Source organism: Salvelinus sp. IW2-2015, linkage group LG13, assembly GCF_002910315.2.
Source record: "Salvelinus sp. IW2-2015 linkage group LG13, ASM291031v2, whole genome shotgun sequence".
NCBI lineage: Eukaryota > Metazoa > Chordata > Actinopteri > Salmoniformes > Salmonidae > Salvelinus > Salvelinus sp. IW2-2015.
Window position 1 is genome coordinate 12,170,681 of NC_036853.1, and position 16,403 is coordinate 12,187,083.

At 44.1% G+C, this 16,403-nt stretch overlaps 1 protein-coding gene across 1 annotated transcript in view; it reads right to left on the minus strand.

Annotated features, from left to right (window-relative positions):
- The window catches only part of LOC111972125 (ubiquitin-conjugating enzyme E2 R2), a 29,534-nt gene that overhangs the window by 4,817 nt on the left and 8,314 nt on the right, over nt 1–16,403 (minus strand). Inside the window, exons 2-3 of the mRNA XM_023998989.2 lie at nt 12,238–12,324; nt 6,064–6,161 (exon numbers count right to left, since the gene is read on the minus strand). Coding sequence (XP_023854757.1) covers nt 6,064–6,161; nt 12,238–12,324 — 185 coding nt within the window. The remainder of the gene's footprint in view (nt 1–6,063; nt 6,162–12,237; nt 12,325–16,403) is intronic.

Genomic DNA, 16,403 nt, shown 5'->3' on the forward strand with positions numbered 1-16,403 from the left:
CATTGGTCAGCATGTTGCGTGCGTGTTCCCAAACAAGGACCAGTTGCGCTCTGAGGCGGCTAATGTTGGTGGGATTTGGAGGATGGAGGCAACAGGGGAAAGAGCCTCAGATCCACAAAGTCCATTCCACCAGGTGGTTGATGAGATATATGTTGGCACGACTACCATATTGCATCTCCATCCCAAAGCCCTTGCTTGGAAGTGTACTTCGCCAGACTGCCAAGAACCTTGCCCTCATCCAGGCCAAGGTGGCGAGACACAGTATTGATGACACCATAGGCCTTGTTGATCTCTGCACCACAGGATGCTATTGCAAGCATACTTGGGGTCCAACATGTACGCTGCGGCGTGTATGGGCTTCAGGCAGAAGTCTTCACGCTTGTTGATGTATTTCAGAACTGCAGTTTCCTCTGCTTGGAGCAACAGTGAAGTGGGCAGTGCAGTACGGAATTCTTCTCTTACATCTGCAAGCCGAGTCTGAACATCAGACAGGATGGCATTGTCTCCCTCAATCCGTGCAATGGCAACTGCTATAGGTTTCAGGCTACTTACCACTCTCTCCCAAAATACATAATCCAGGAGGATCCTCTTGATGGGGCTGTCCGTATCAGCAGACTGTGATATGGCCACTTCTTGGAGAGACTTCTTCCCCTCCAGGAGACTGTCAAACATGATGACAACACCACCCCAATGGGTGTTGCTGGGCAGCTTCAATGTGGTGCTCTTATTCTTCTCACTTTGCTTGGTGAGGTAGATTGCTGCTATAACTTGATGACCCTTCACATACCTGACCATTTCCTTGGCTCTCTTGTAGAGTGTATCCATTGTTTTCAGTGCCACAATGTCCTTGAGGAGCAGATTCAATGCATGAGCAGCACAGCCAATGGGTGTGATGTGAGGGTAGGACTCCTCCACTTTAGACCAAGCAGCCTTCATGTTCGCAGCATTTTCTGTCACCAATGCAAATACCTTCTGTGGTCCAAGGTCATTGACTACTTCAGCTCATCTGCAATGTAGAGACCGGTGTGTCTGTTTTCCCTTGTGTCTGTGCTCTTGTTGAATACTGGTTGAGGGGTGGAGATGATGTAGTTAATTATTCCTTGCCCACAAACATTCGACCACCCATCAGAGATGATTGCAATACAGTCGGTTTTCTCTATGATTTGCTTGACCTTCACTTGAACTCTGCATACAGCAAATTAGTAGATAAACCATGTCTGGTTGGAGGGGTGTATGCTGGGGAAGAAACATACAGAAATCTCTTCCAATACACATTGCCTGTGAGCTTCAGAGGTGAACCAGTTGAAGACACAGGTCGAGCAAGACATTCATCAGCATTCTTTTGACTACGTTCCTCCATTGAGTCAAAATAACTTCTGATTCCAGGAGGACCATGAGCTGTTGTTATCGATAAGGTGTCCGATTCATCATTTTCACCTTGAATAGAAGTAGAGGAACTTTTGTCAGAGGTTGCTTGCTGTGAGCGCTGAGGGAACTTTATGCACTTGGCCAGATGATTCTGCATCTTTGTTGCATTTGTTACATATGATTTGGCACAGTATTCGCAAATGCACACAGCTTTTTCTTCCACATTAGCTGCAGTGAAATGTCTCCACACATCAGATAGTGCCTGTGGCATTTTCCTGTAAAGAGTAGTAAAAAAAAAAAATACACAATTCCATGTACAGATAAATAGTTAAGCAGTTAGATAAAACATTTATCTTACAAAGGAGTTGTTTAAAAATGAAACATGTATGGAAACAGGTGAATTGACACTCCTCAGATAGTAGGCTCAAGCAAGCTAAAACCCACATGGTAGCAAAAACTAACTAGCAGAAATTAAAAAGTTAGAAATTATTTAAACACACTTTCCTTTAGGCTACTATTTACTAGTTAACAAAAAAATCATGTATGTCATATAAAATATATTCCCCCCACCCAGTATTGTAATCAAAACTTACCAGAAAGCATGTAGTCCTTGGCTCAGACAGTGTAGTAGTGTGGGCTCAATAGCATCGCATTAGTGTGCAAGATCTTGAGAATCAGCTGTACATGTGATGGAAGCGCACTGCACATGTGGTAGAATAACTCACTAAGCATGCACAAGGTTGCAATTCCATTGAATTGGGGATAGTTTAACCAAAATATGCCACAAGACCTAGAATTGCCTATGATTGAGTGTGTGTGAGAGTGAGAAGTAAACACCAGGGTTATTAGAAGACAGGCAGACAAATCGGGTAAGCTCCAGTCCATTTGCTCAGCAGTGGTTTCACTGTTAGTTTTACAAACAAAATAATTGTCAGTTTTATTAACTTAAACTGTACAATTGTTTATTTTTGATGAAAGTACTAATGATGAGTGTAATGTTGCTTGTATGCGTGTGCTTGCTGTGATTGTCACCCCTGATATTGGCTACACTAACCTATCTACTTCCCATGCAGTTGCGGGACAGAAGTGTTTGGCAAGTGGGAGCGAAGGACAGCGAAGTGTTGCTGCCGTTAGTGATGCGAGGGTTGACGCATAACCCGCAGTTATATCTGCGGGCGGGCGTGATTAGGGTCAATGAATATTGATTGTGTGGATGAAGGGTGGGTGGGTTGAATAAAGAGAAAATAATACCTTAAAAACAGGCAACTGAGGTTTTTCTTTCATTATTTTAGGTTGACATTAGGCCCTAAAGCTTAGGCTGATGCACTAACTGTAGTCTACGCACGCCAAACGGCCTACACAACAATCGCTTTTGGGAACAGGCAGAAAAAGTATACGTAACCCACGGAGGAAAATAGGACAATGTCTCTGTGGTGTTAAGTTAAATTCCATAAGAAAAAAAAAAGCTGTGAAGTGGAGAGTTGAAAATGAAGAGAAGGGCAGAAAAGTAATGCGAACTGGTAAAAGAGGATGATAGCAGTGCCGACTATGATGATTATGAGGAGCTATACAAATTCAACAGTCACAAGATGGGGACTTCAAATAGGCCTATGGCACATAAAGGGAACTGTAGCCTACTGTTCAGGATGTTGAATACTGACTTGTATCACGGGTGACCTGCCTGTGTTCAGATAAGTTGAATGGAACCTGAAAACTGGAAACTGACTGTAGGTCTATTATAACCTCTCACATAGCCTTAATATTAACTCCTGCATAATTAAGCATTTCTTGCAGTAAAATGATACACCAAATGTAGGCAAAATTTTGACTCAGGAGTGGAGAAATATGATTTATTTTAGCATCTTGAGAGAATGCACAGTTAGATACGTCTTTAGAGGTGCCATCTTTATCAGTATCATAAAAACGGATAGTATTTTTCAACCACAAAATATGTATCCAAGACAACCTGAAATCTACAGCGCATTTTCTATATTAGTTATTTCTTGTGTAGGCTTGCTTTCTACTTGAAGTATAATCCTGGGAGGGAGAAACAATTGACCACGTTACAAGCTACCGCCGGCGACACCGTGAAACAGCTGCCCATTGGAAAGCAATTGCACCGGCTTGCCTTGTCGTTGTGCTGAGGGCAGTAACGTTAGTTAATTGGCATGTCACGGTGACATCCATATGAACACTAGCTAGCGGTCTTCACAGATGAATGGGTAAAAGTTAGCTTAAAGTAAATTTGCTGTCATTGCCTAGGGACCAGGTAGTTAACTAACCTAACTCTCTAACTACGAAAACCTCCAAATCGCATGACGAGAAAATTTCAATTTCTGTGTCACTTCCATCTGCAGCTGTATACCATCTATTTATAACCAACTTTTTCACACCCGTGGTCTCTCTCTCTGGCAGTGTTGTGTTTGAGACCACCTAAAGAGAAACCGATTCAAGACAAGACCAGAAAAACACAAATTCAAGACCATGATTGTCATTTTGTCAAATACCACCATAAGAATTCAAAATGTCCAGTATTTCTGTATTCATATTTCAGAACAACATATAGATTCTTTAGACATTTGAAATAGTGAAAAAAAATCCATGCTGAGGAAAAATAGAGCCACTCTACAAATTATTACTAACCCAAAAACAGTGGGGAACAATTGGCCTTCTACGCCTTCAGAGAAGGGCTAAGGATTAATAAAATGATTATAATAACATAATAATAATTATATTATTTTCAATGATGTTCTGATTTAATCGCATCAATTTTTGTTGGAAAAGAAAGGGTTAACACTGAAGAGAAAAAAATATCCAATCAGGATTTTCCTTTGCTGGTCTCTGGGGAGATAAATCTAGCTAGGTAAGTCAGCCATCAGCTAGGCAATCAGAAGCTAGATAAAGGCATCTGCCATTCAACTGCATTAGGGCAACATTTTGGAATGACAGTGGAATCAACCAATCACATTTTGACTTAAAAGGTGGGACAGTTTTTTACCAAAATGTATGGAAACTTACCCCTTCTAGCTTTTGTTGTTGGCTAGTTTGCATTGGCTGCAGCAGGTGATATCAAAGAGTTTGTTGATCATTTGTTAGCTTCTCCCTTTTCAAGAATAACTTTCAACAAGAAGTTAAGTTTCAAATTATCATCATCTGGTGAGTGGAACTAACTGTGTTTCTTATTGCAGCACGCTTCCTGTTGTACTTGGATATGGTCATTTTTAAGATTTCATGAATTCATAGAATGTTTGGGAATTACATATGCTAAGGCATTTGTGAAAATTCTACAGCAAAATAGAGCGGGAAAGCAGCCATGCGTTTGGACAATTAATAGACACTGCAGTAAATAAAACAGAATAAAAACATCCGTCTTGTCCAGGACCGGAGTCTACACAGACCGGTGCGCTATAGCCAATCTGAGCTACAGTAGGCCTTTATACAAACAAGCCATTTGCAACACGGACCTACCATCATTCACTTTGAACTGGACTGTGTGTTTACAGGCAGTTGCAACAGCGTGACGTTAGATCATTAGAAGGTATTTGCCAAAAGCCACAAAATACACCTGAATGGATTTTTGCAAATATGTAAATACAACAGTAGTCCTCTTACATTTTGGAACTTCACAGTCCTATTGATCAAACAACCATGAAAAGGTAGGCTCCCTCTGTTACGCACATCAACAACAACAAGATCAACAACTAATGCTAGCCAGGGCAAGAGGAGATAAAATCTAACGAAGGTACATTAGATAAATGCTTCAACTTTTGCTGTAAAGCATATTTTCAAAATCTGCCACGATAGGTGGATTAACAACAAGCTAAACTGTATTTTGGTATATTTCACTTGTGATTCCATGATTATAAATATTTTTTGGATTATTTTTGAATTTGGCGCTCTGCAATTCAGTGGTTGTTTAGGAAAATGATCCCGGTAACGGGATCCGTAGCGTCAAGAAGTTAATTAAGAAGTAAGTGATACCCTCCACTACACCACTGGCCCTTTGTGTTTAACAAAAAGTGCACTCTCCTACATGAGTATGCTGGTATTATGGTTGCTGTCCTTTCAGAATCACCAACCTGTTACACACTGAAGGCCTACAGGTTCGCCACTGTGCAAACATGTATATAATAGGTATAAAGGGTTTTAAGATACTGCATTAAGGTTTCAAGAAAGGAGTGTATATATTTGGCCTGGCGAAGCAGTTTTATGCGTTCCCTGAATGGAAGCTGATAATTGAGTTTTTTTACTCCGCTCTTGGCTGGTCTCGGGAAGAAATTATGAGTCCTCACTGTCTGAGACCTAGTCAAGACAAAGTACAAATGTATCCAGACTGAGACACTCAATATGTGGTCTCGAGACCACTACAACACTGCTCTCTGGGCAAAGACGTGTGAGGCCATTTTTATTTGCAGTAGTTGCTGCGCCACCGAGGAGACCCAATGTAGTAATTATATATTCTGCTGTGTGTGGAGTGAGTGAGAGAAAAGAAGATAAAAAAATGAAGACAATGGAAAGTAAGATTAAATGTGTGAAAAAAGTATGTGAATCAAGTGAAAATATATTATAGATTTTGTTTTATGTTTGATAAATTCCACATTTATACTAATAGTCAACCATATATCAAAGCTGGGGAGAAGGGGTTGAGTGAGAGAATTATCATTGTGTGAGGGAAAGGTGTGGTGCATAGAGTACCTGACATTCTGTGTAGGGTTCCATCTCTCAGAGGGCAGCTCTCCGCTCTGGGGGTCGTCCACTGGGGGGTGCAGGATGGAGATACACACGTCCCCGTTCTACAGGAACACAAACAGGTCAGTTACCAGCAATACATTTGTGACACTGCCACATATCTAACAGTGCGCAAATCAAGAAAATGTCTCAGGAGGAGATGCAAACCCTTCTGCCAAATGGTCCCTTTCATGAACTAGGCTCTGAGCCTGAGGACATGAACCAACAGCACTCGGGTGTCCCTATCCAAATTACGCCTATCTTTGGTTCATTCGTCACAATGAGAAATCCTGTGGGGGAAATAACTTTATTGCTCAGCTCACTGTACATCTCAGACCATGAAGACGGGGAAAGTGGGGATAAACAGAGTGAGGAGCCACCCAAATCAGCCTACTGTGAGGGAGGAAATTGAGTTGGTCAGCAATAATCTTGATAAATGACTAACCACAGTTAATGGTCTTGTGGATGATTTTAAGAACTCATTGGTGAGTGCCATAAATAGAGAGGAAAGCCTGAGAGGCTATGTCAATGCAAAAACTGACAAAATGGAGAACCACAAAGGATTCCATAAAGCAACTGGAACAAGGGGTGTTTGAATGCATCTTGAGGGATGAGAAATGGAAGAATGAGGTGCATAAACTCAATAACTACCACTAGTATTCCTGGCCCTGGTGCATTTGGCCTAGGCACCCCAGGTCTGAGCACCCTGGCTGGTTCACAAGGTCATGCGTCACGTGCCAATCATTTCTCCACGCCTCCAATCTGCATGGAGTTCCCTCGCTTTGATGGTTCCAAGGAGATCTCAGATATCTTGAACTTTTTGGAGCAATGTGACAATTTCCTATCCGTGAGACCTATATCAAACCCTGAGCTGATGGGGACCCTATCTAATGTTCTCAAAGGACCAGCCAGGAGCCGGTGGATGGCAGAAAATAAGAAAATCACCACCTGGGTGAAGCTCAAAGAGGCATTCCAAGTATAATTTTTGCCAACTGACTACTTAACAGAGGTAGAAAAGAAACTAAGAGATATGGTTCAACTTCCAACTCAGTCTGAGGGACTTTGCTTATGATTTCCGGGTACTTTGTTTGAAGTGGAAGCCTAACATCACAGAACCAGAGCTGGAGAGAAAAATTCTCAACTGTAACCCTCGGGTGGCGGTCTGCTTCAGAGGAACAGTGGGGGTCAGGAATTTCCAATATGAAGCGGTACTTGATACAGGGTGTACTTTCACCCGGATGCAGAAAAGCCTCTGGCAGAATATCACATGTCCAGGAGAGCAGTTTTGTGAGAACCAAAGTTCCCCCCAGGCAGATGGGAAAGTGCATGGTGCTTTGGAAAAAGTTCAGCTCCTTTACAACTGGCATAACAGCATGTGGTCTTTGGAAATGTTCGTCTTAGAGGATGACCATTTGGCGTTTCCTATCATCTTGGGTCTTGACTTCCTCACCAAGACCAAAACCATAATAGACCTTGGGGAAAATAAGTATGGGGTGTGGAATCAAAGAAAATACTTTGATTTTTTTTCTTCCTTTGAGGCTCAAGCCCAGTGAGGTCATACCGGGGAAACAAGAGGACAAAAATATGGAACAACAACCCAAGTCAGTCTGTACAGTCGTGGCCAAAAGTTTTGAGAATGACACAAATATTAATTTCCACAAAGTTTGGTGCTTCAGTGTCTTTAGACATTTTTGTCAGATGTTACTATGGAATACTGAAGTATAATTACAAGCATTTCATAAGTGTCAAAGGCTTTTATTGACAAGTACATGAAGTTGATGCAAAGAGTCAATATTTGCAGTGTTGACCCTTCTTCTTCAAGACCTCTGCAATCTGCCCTGGCATGCTGTCAATTATCTTCTGGGCCACATCCTGACTGATGGCAGCCCATTCTTGCATAATCAATACTTGGAGTTTGTCAGAATTTGTGGGTTTTTGTTTGTCCACCCACCTCTTGAGGATTGACCACAAGTTCTCAATGGGATTAAGGTCTGGGGAGTTTCCTGGCCATGGACCCAAAATATCAATGTTTTGTTCTCCGAGCCACTTAGTTATCACTTTTGCCTTATGGCAAGGTGCTCCATCATGCTGGAAAAGGCATTGTTCGTCACCAAACTGTTCCTGGATGGTTGGGAGAAGTTGCTCTCGGAGGATGTGTTGGTACTATTCTTTAATCATGGCTGTGTTCTTAGGCAAAATTGTGAGTGAGCCCACTCCCTTGACACAGGACTGATGGTAGCGCTCACCTTGTCTTCTCCGGACAAGCTTTTTTCGGATGCCCCAAACAATCGGAAAGGGGATTCATCAGAGAAAATGACTTTACCCCAGTCCTCAGCAGTCCAATCTCTGTACCTTTTGCAGAATATCAGTCTGTACCTGATGTTTTTCCTGGAGAGAAGTGGCTTCTTTGCTGCCCTTCTTGACACCAGGCCATCCTCCAAAAGTCTTCGCCTCACTGTGCGTGCAGATGCACTCACACCTGCCTGCTGCCATTCCTGAGCAAGCTCTGTACTGGTGGTGCCCCGATCCCGCAGCTGAATCAACTTTAGGAGACGGTCCTGGCGCTTGCTGGACTTTCTTGGGCGCCCTGAAGCCTGCTTCACAACATTTGAACCACTCTCCTTGAAGTTCTTGATGATCCGATAAATGGTTGATTTAGGTGCAATCTTACTGGCAGCAATATCCTTGCCTGTGAAGCCCTTTTTGTGCAAAGCAATGATGACGGCACGTGTTTCCTTGCAGGTAACCATGATTGACAGAGGAAGAACAATGATTCTAAACACCACCCTGCTTTTGAAGCTTCCAGTCTGTTATTCGAACTCAATCAGCATGACAGAGTGATCTCCAGCCTTGTCCTCGTCAACACTCACACCTGTGTTAACGAGAGAATCACTGACATGATGACAGCTGGTCCTTTTGTGGCAGGGCTGAAATGCAGTGGAAATGTTTTTTGAGGATTCAGTTCATTTGCATGGCAAAGAGAGACTTTGCAATTAATTGCAATTAATCTGATCACTCTTCATACCATTCTGGAGTATATGCAAAGTATATCCAACTTGCAGTCTGAGGTTCAATTCCTCTTCCAATCACGGCCCTGTGTGTTCTGGTCGACTGGGGAAAACCATGGTTGAGGCACACAAGATCTACACCAAAGACAAAGTCCCAGTCTGCTGCAGGGGCTACAGAGTGTCACCCTACAAGAGAAAGATTATTGTAGATAAAGTGGAAGAAATGGGACAAAATCCTTGAGCCTTCACAATCTGCTTGGGCTGCTCCTGTAGTGCTGGTGGGGAAACCGGATGGTTCCCAGAGGTTCTGCACTGATTTCAGAGGGATGAATGCAAAGACGCAAAAGGATGCTTATCCTATGCCCATCATACACAACCTCCTGGAGTCTCTACATGGAGCTTCCGGTTTCATTACCCTGGATCTGAAGTCAGGCTATTGTCAAGTAGCAATGGTTGAGGAGAGAAAGGCCAAGACAGCGATCATCACTCAGATAGGCCTTTATCAGTTCAAAGCGATGCCGTTTGTGCTTAAGAACGCCGGTGCTACCTTCCAGCGCCTTATGGAGAAAGTACAGATCTGTTTTGTCTACATTTTGTTATATGACTGTGTTCTCTCCCAACCCAGATCAACCTGTAAAAGACTTGGATGCTGTGTTCTCAATGCTTCATGACACTAAGGTATTCAAAGACCAGCTGAAGTTCTTGAGTCACATTGTGAGAGGTGTTGAGACAGATCCAGCCAAAACGACAGTGATGACGGACTATCCGGTTCTACATGACCTCAAAAGTCTACACAGGTTTCTTGTGCTGGCAGAACAGTTTTGAGCATTTGAAGCAGGCTCTTGTTAATGCACCAGTGTTGGCTCAGCCAGACCTATCGCAGACATTCCAAGTCCAAACGGATGCCAGTGATGTAGATTCTGTGTGGTCCTCACTCAACTGATGGAAGGTGGAGAAAGAGTCATTGCATATGCCTCACGGCATTAAAGTAGCTGAACGCAACTACTCAACATCGGAAAAGGAGGGCCTCACAGTGGTGTGGGCAATCGAAAAGGGGAGGCATTATCTTGAGAGGGTTGAGTCGGATGTATTTAATGATCACTCGGCACTTACATGGGTGTTCAACAGCCCCAAAATGTCTTCCAGGCTCACACGCTGGATGTTGCGCCTTCAGGAATTCCAGTTCAGAGTGAATTACCGGAATGGGCATCAGAACATTGTTCCTGATGCTCTGTCCAGAGCAGTGGCTCCAGCAGCAAGCCAAGTAGCATATGTTGCAGGCACCACCACTCAAAGCCTTTGCATTCTTCCCACCTCTATTGCTGAGATCGCTGAAACTCAAGCTCAGGACCAAGAGGTTAGTGACCTTAGGAAGAACAAAGAAGCTTCCAGTGAGCGTCCAGGTCGGATTGGATTCGAAGTACTCCAAGGAATCCTGTACAGGAGGATCCCTGTTAAAAGGAGAAGTCAATAAATATCAACTTGTGGTAACCAAAAGGCCTTGACTCCCTTTATCTGGATTACTTTTATGACCTTCCACTGGCCTGCCATCTTGGACGGCTGAAGACTCTTTTTCGCATCTTGGAGGTTGCCTGGTGGTTATCTGTTGCCAGGACGTATGGGAACATGTGAAGGCCTGTACAGTTTGCCAACAATACACACCTTCACCCACTCAGGAGTCCCTCAGTACCTCATATCTGATTGTGGACCCCAGTTCACAGGAACGGTTATGGATGATCTTTGTAAGTCATGGTGACACACAAGTTCACCCCAAGTTACCGTCCACAAGCCAATCTTACAGAGAGAGACAATCGTACCATCAAGACTCTGATTGCCTCTTTTGTAAAAGATCACCACCAGAACTGGCCTAAACGGATTTCTGAGTTTCGTTATGATATCAACACAGCAAAACATGAAACAACCGGAAAAATCCCTGCTGAGCTTTCCATGGAGAGGAATCTCCAAGGGCCTCTGGAGAGGATGATTTCAACAGCTCCATCTCCGCACCAGCTGCAATACAACTCAGAGACAGCAGGCAATGGCAAAATAAGTCAAATGGAGAGTGGGCATTTGCCTGGCCAGACAAACCAAATACTATAACGCCTGCAAGAAACATGCACACTTCCTGTCGGGACATTTGGTCTGGTTAAAGGCACGTCCACTTCCTAAAGCATCTGACTATTTCTCGTCCATGCTTGCGCTGAAGTGGTCCGGTCCGGCAATGATTCTGTCATATGTTAAAATAATTCCATTCTGTATGGACGATAGAGATTGTGGCCTAAAAAGAGCGATACTGCTTTAAGAAGGGCAGCTGAAAAGGGTATGAATGAGGAATTGCGGAACATAGAGGGTAGAGGGGAAAATAAAGAACAGACTTATAAATTAATCATTTCCTGGTTGGGCGAAACGCAATAGGCTTTTATAGCAGAATCTGAACTTGAGTTTAACCAAAAGAAGGTGATTTGGTCATTGCGACGGTTATTGAATATTTGGATGTGTTTGCTAAAACTATGCATTTAAATTATAGTATTTGTGGGGGTTATTTTGTTATCATTTTATTTCTGATTTGTGTTGAAGATAGGGTTTGTGTTGGTTTTTAAAAAATCCATATTATTTAATTGACAAAACACCTATGTTCTGTTGTTTTTCTTGCTATAAACCCTCCTTAAAAAGTCTATTAAGTGTGATTGTTATACATTACACAACTGGTGGGTCTGATCCTGAATGCTGATTAGTTAAAACCACATTCCAGCCGATGTCTATTCCACAAGTTACCACCGGCTAAATCTGTGACGTTAAGATGTCAATTTACTCTGTTCCATTGGACTACACAATCCACTGTCTCATCAGCCCAACCAAGCAATTTGTATTGATCAATGAAGTCACCGATTAGTTAGGAACTGCCCTCACCTGGTTGTCTAGGTCTTAATTGTTTGACACCCCTTCTCTATACATACACTAGGCCACTGTTAAAGTATATGATAGCAACAGAGTCTGAAAGTATTTATAATAGAAGATAACAAGTTAAAGCTATTCAGAGACAAAAGGACGTTGGACTATTATGTAGGGGAAAAGCTAAAGAAAGAGGTGATTGTGTAATGACAGATAGGGTGAGTGTTGTTCTTTCTCTTACCTCGTAGATGTTGGGGTGCCACATCTTGGTGAGAAAGCGGAAGGCCGGAGGAGAGTAGGGATAGTCGATGGGGAACTTGATCTGAGCCTGAGAGAAGAGCACACTAATTAGGGATGCAAGAGGCAGAGGCCAGCTGAATAAGGTGTAAGAGTATAACTCTGGTCAAATGTCTAGTCATAACTACTTTATTTAGGCTCGTCTTAGCTTGGTACCAGATCAGTATGCTTTAGTCAACTCCTCTATCGTTGTCATGCCATAGACATTGGAGTCGAGGCTATGGGTAATTTCCATTCAAAACAACCCATGAGCACCAACATGTGAAATATATAGGATTGGCCTGAGTAGGTGGGGCGGGGCCAAGTGCAAGTGGATCTTTCCAAATTCAACAGACATGCATTGTATTAACCAGCCTGATAATAGCTCATTTCCAATTTGATAAAATGTCTCTACTCTGAATAGAATAGGAATGGAGTTACAGGCCTACTCAGGCTGGTTATAGGTAGACTATCACATTCAACCTATACCATATAGCCCATCTATCAGAAACTGGTCATTTGGTTCCATTTCAACATATTTATTAGTGAAACCAAAGTGCTCTAACATATATAAATTAAATCCAATAGCCTAGTACACACACACCAAACATTTTCAAAAATGTTCAAATCAAACTAAAACAATCTCGGTCGACCAACAGCAGTCGACCAGTGGACTAATTGGGGTCAACCAGGTTAGTCTCAAGATAATAACTTATTTTTCAAGAGGGAGGGGCGGAACATGTAAGGGGTGGGGGTTGTGCACAAACTCCACACAAGCCTTCGCCGACATTAGACCATTACTTGTGGCCTACTGCTGATTGCATTGTACGAGCCCTTAGTGACAAGCAAATTGAACAGGGGGATGTTGCCATATCTACCAGGCCCATACAACAAGCCCAGAGTGGAAAGCCTGACATAGGCCTAATAGAATTCTGTTAGCTTGTAAAAGTCTGGGGCCATGCCTCCGAACTGGCTCGGGTCCAGAATGACTGGGGTTCACGTAAACACTCCACATACAGACAGAGATGGGCAACACAACACAGGGACAACAGCCTTGCAGCTTACATACCAGCCTAGCTCCAGCTAGCATAGCACTCAGTGAGGGTGCTAAGGCCAGTGGAAACAGAGGGACATTTAAGCCCCGTAAGGTGAGCCCTGAGTGCAATATATAAGAGCAAGTGGCTTATTAAAGCAGGAAGAGGGATCCCTGTAAGATGGTAATGGTATAACATTTCACCACGCGGCTTATAGAGGGCCTTTCACACTTTCCCTGTCCACATAGAGCCACGACATGGATCTCAATAGAACACACTCATACTCTGCCCAACATAGCCTACTTTCTGCCTGATCATAGGAATGGAACAAAGACACACACGTTATAAAACAGCATACGATGCCATCACAACACACTAGATGCAACCCACACTACACATAACCCAGGGTTTTATTTCTTTGCATGAGTTAATTAAAACATAGAAAATGGCTGATTTTTGCAGTTAATATATGCTGCTACATCTTCGGTCTGAAATGGGTAATAGAGAGGGGGATAAGGGAAACAGAACACAGAAAGTAGGGTCTATCCTCCATAGAGAGCACTGACACTCTGAATCTCTGAGCACTGACACAATGCCCATGACAGGCAGGCTGCACTCACAGGCAGAGAGGGGGGAGGGAAACTTTCCATGGCAGCAGAGAAAACCCTGACCTGTCTGCAAAACTGACACCAAGCCCAGAGGGATGAGAGGAGAGAGGGAAAACAGTGGAGTGTGACTGGGCTTAAAAAGCTGGCCTTGCTCATTTTTTCTGCTGCACCCTGCCTACCTCATCAAGTACATCCCAAGGAGGAGACAAACAAGAGAGGTTCAGAATAGAGATATTTCCCTGCCAAATTCTGAACTCTACACAAACACACTCAAATATCCCCTCCATGCCCGTGAGGCTTGACTGTCTCTAATCACATAGTAAGTGCATGCCACACACACGCCCCTGAACTTAGCTCCTCATTGCACACTACACCAAGCCTCTCCTCTCCTGGCTGCACCCCACCAAGCCTCTCCTCTCCTGGCTGCACCCCACCAAGCCTCTCCTCTCCTGGCTGCACCCCACAAGCCCCCTCTCCTCTCCTGGCTGCACCCCACCAGCCTCTCCTCTCCTGGCTGCACCCACCAAGCCTCTCCTCTCCTGGCTGCACCCCACCAAGCCTCTCCTCTCCTGGCTGCACCCCACCAAGCCTCTCCTCTCCTGGCTGCACCCCACCAAGCCTCTCCTCTCCTGGCTGCTCAGCTCCATGTTTCTCTGAAGTGAGGCTCTCCTGAGAGCCCTGTGGAAACAAGTGGCAGCTGCTTTTATGTATCACCTAGTAACAGGTACAGAACTGGGAGGATGTGTTGCTGCTTCAGTCAGCCAGGCAGACAGGAGGAGGAGGAAGAGAGGCTGGCACAGGAAGAACAGGATCTAGAGCAGAACGGCAAGGCTCAGCATCTACCTTGTAACCTACCGAGACCCATCTTTCTTGGATGGTGACCTAAAAACACGTGTGGCGAAGCCAGTCAGAGAGAACATACCCTGTGAAGGTAGGCTGGAATCAGGGAAAAGTAAACCAGGTCAGCTAAAGCAGCATAAACCCTCACAGAACTAATCATTCTGTTCTTCTCCCCGTCTGCCGACACCATTCTACCAGTCCCCAAGCTTGCTGTCCCTCGCTCTCAGATTGTCTCACTCTTATTACCTCTCTCCTGGCTGATCTACAGAGTGTGAATGAAAAGGGGAACATGCCCTTGAGAACAGCGGTGCACCCCACACGTCTTTGTAGACTAGAATGTGATAGAAGTGCTTTAGATGATCCTACCCAGACACACCAGGGTCCTGCCTCATTTAACAGAACCCTTTTAGTGTGGGGGAGGAGAAATACAGTCACTAGTACATGCTACACCAGAACCACTGTCAAGACTGAACGGCGGTCCACTTCACAAATGCAATTAGCCTAATTACAAGCTGCCAACCAACTTGACACGATGACGAGAGGGCCTGTCAAAACCCAGACCCTTAGTGCTGTAAAAGGACAACAATGCAGCAATGCTGCACACATCTGTAATGGCTACTATAAGGTTCCCTGGGACATGAGAGGACTGAATTAGCTGTGGACCAAGGCACCAATCATTATTTAAACCTTTCTGACACAAAGCATTACTGGTGGGCCTAATTCCCATGGAAGTAGGCTAAATGAGAAATTTATCCATGTAGGGAAAACATTGGATGTGCAAGTGCTTTGCATTCAACCTGATCCAGACAAGGAATATCTGGAGATATGCTAAACTAGCCCAAATGTTTGCCTATTTCTGAAATAAACAAAAGCTGAAACAGGCTGCATATCAATGGAGTCCTGTTCTCTTAGTAGGATATCACCCCCAGGCTTGGAACATGTAAGCACACGATCATAATTAGGCTGACTGTTGGAAGGAGTACTGTAGGACTACCTCTGCATGGGCCCCCTTTTCTAATGGCATGCTCGCTCTTCACAGGGCCCCCAGGGGCACCAGCTCGAGCAGGGCCAGGAATGGCACTGCCTCTCTCTCCTTCTCCCAGCTCTCATTTCTGTGTGCAAGCCAGGCAGCCAGAGTGGGAAACATGACTCCATCGGCTAAGGCAGGACAGCCCAGCCCTGTGCAGGCCACCTCCTCCTCCTCTCACCAGCCTAAGGCCACCAGACTGCCACAGCCAGGTGTTGAATGAGTGTCTGTCAACTGACTGTCAATGCAGCGGCCACACGTTACGTTGAAGGCAAATAGTGTGCTCTCTAGCTTGCGGTTGACGGACATAACTAAGTGGTTTTTAATTGTGTTGTGCAAAAATTTACATTTTGAAATACACCATTCGTGGCAGAAATCTCATAGTTGAAAATGAATATGACCTTGTGGTTGAGGAAGTGTATGTATGATGTCACCAAAAGACAGTACAGTATGAAGATTATCAGAAACTGCTACTCCAATAGAAATCCCCGATCACGGTTGCAGGTGACGTTGGCTAGCTAAGCTCATGCGCTGAAACACGTAAATCGTGTCTAATGGTCATCTCGCGCTGAATTGCGCATGTGCATGCCGTCAAATCAAAGGCATTCCTTTGCTATAAAGT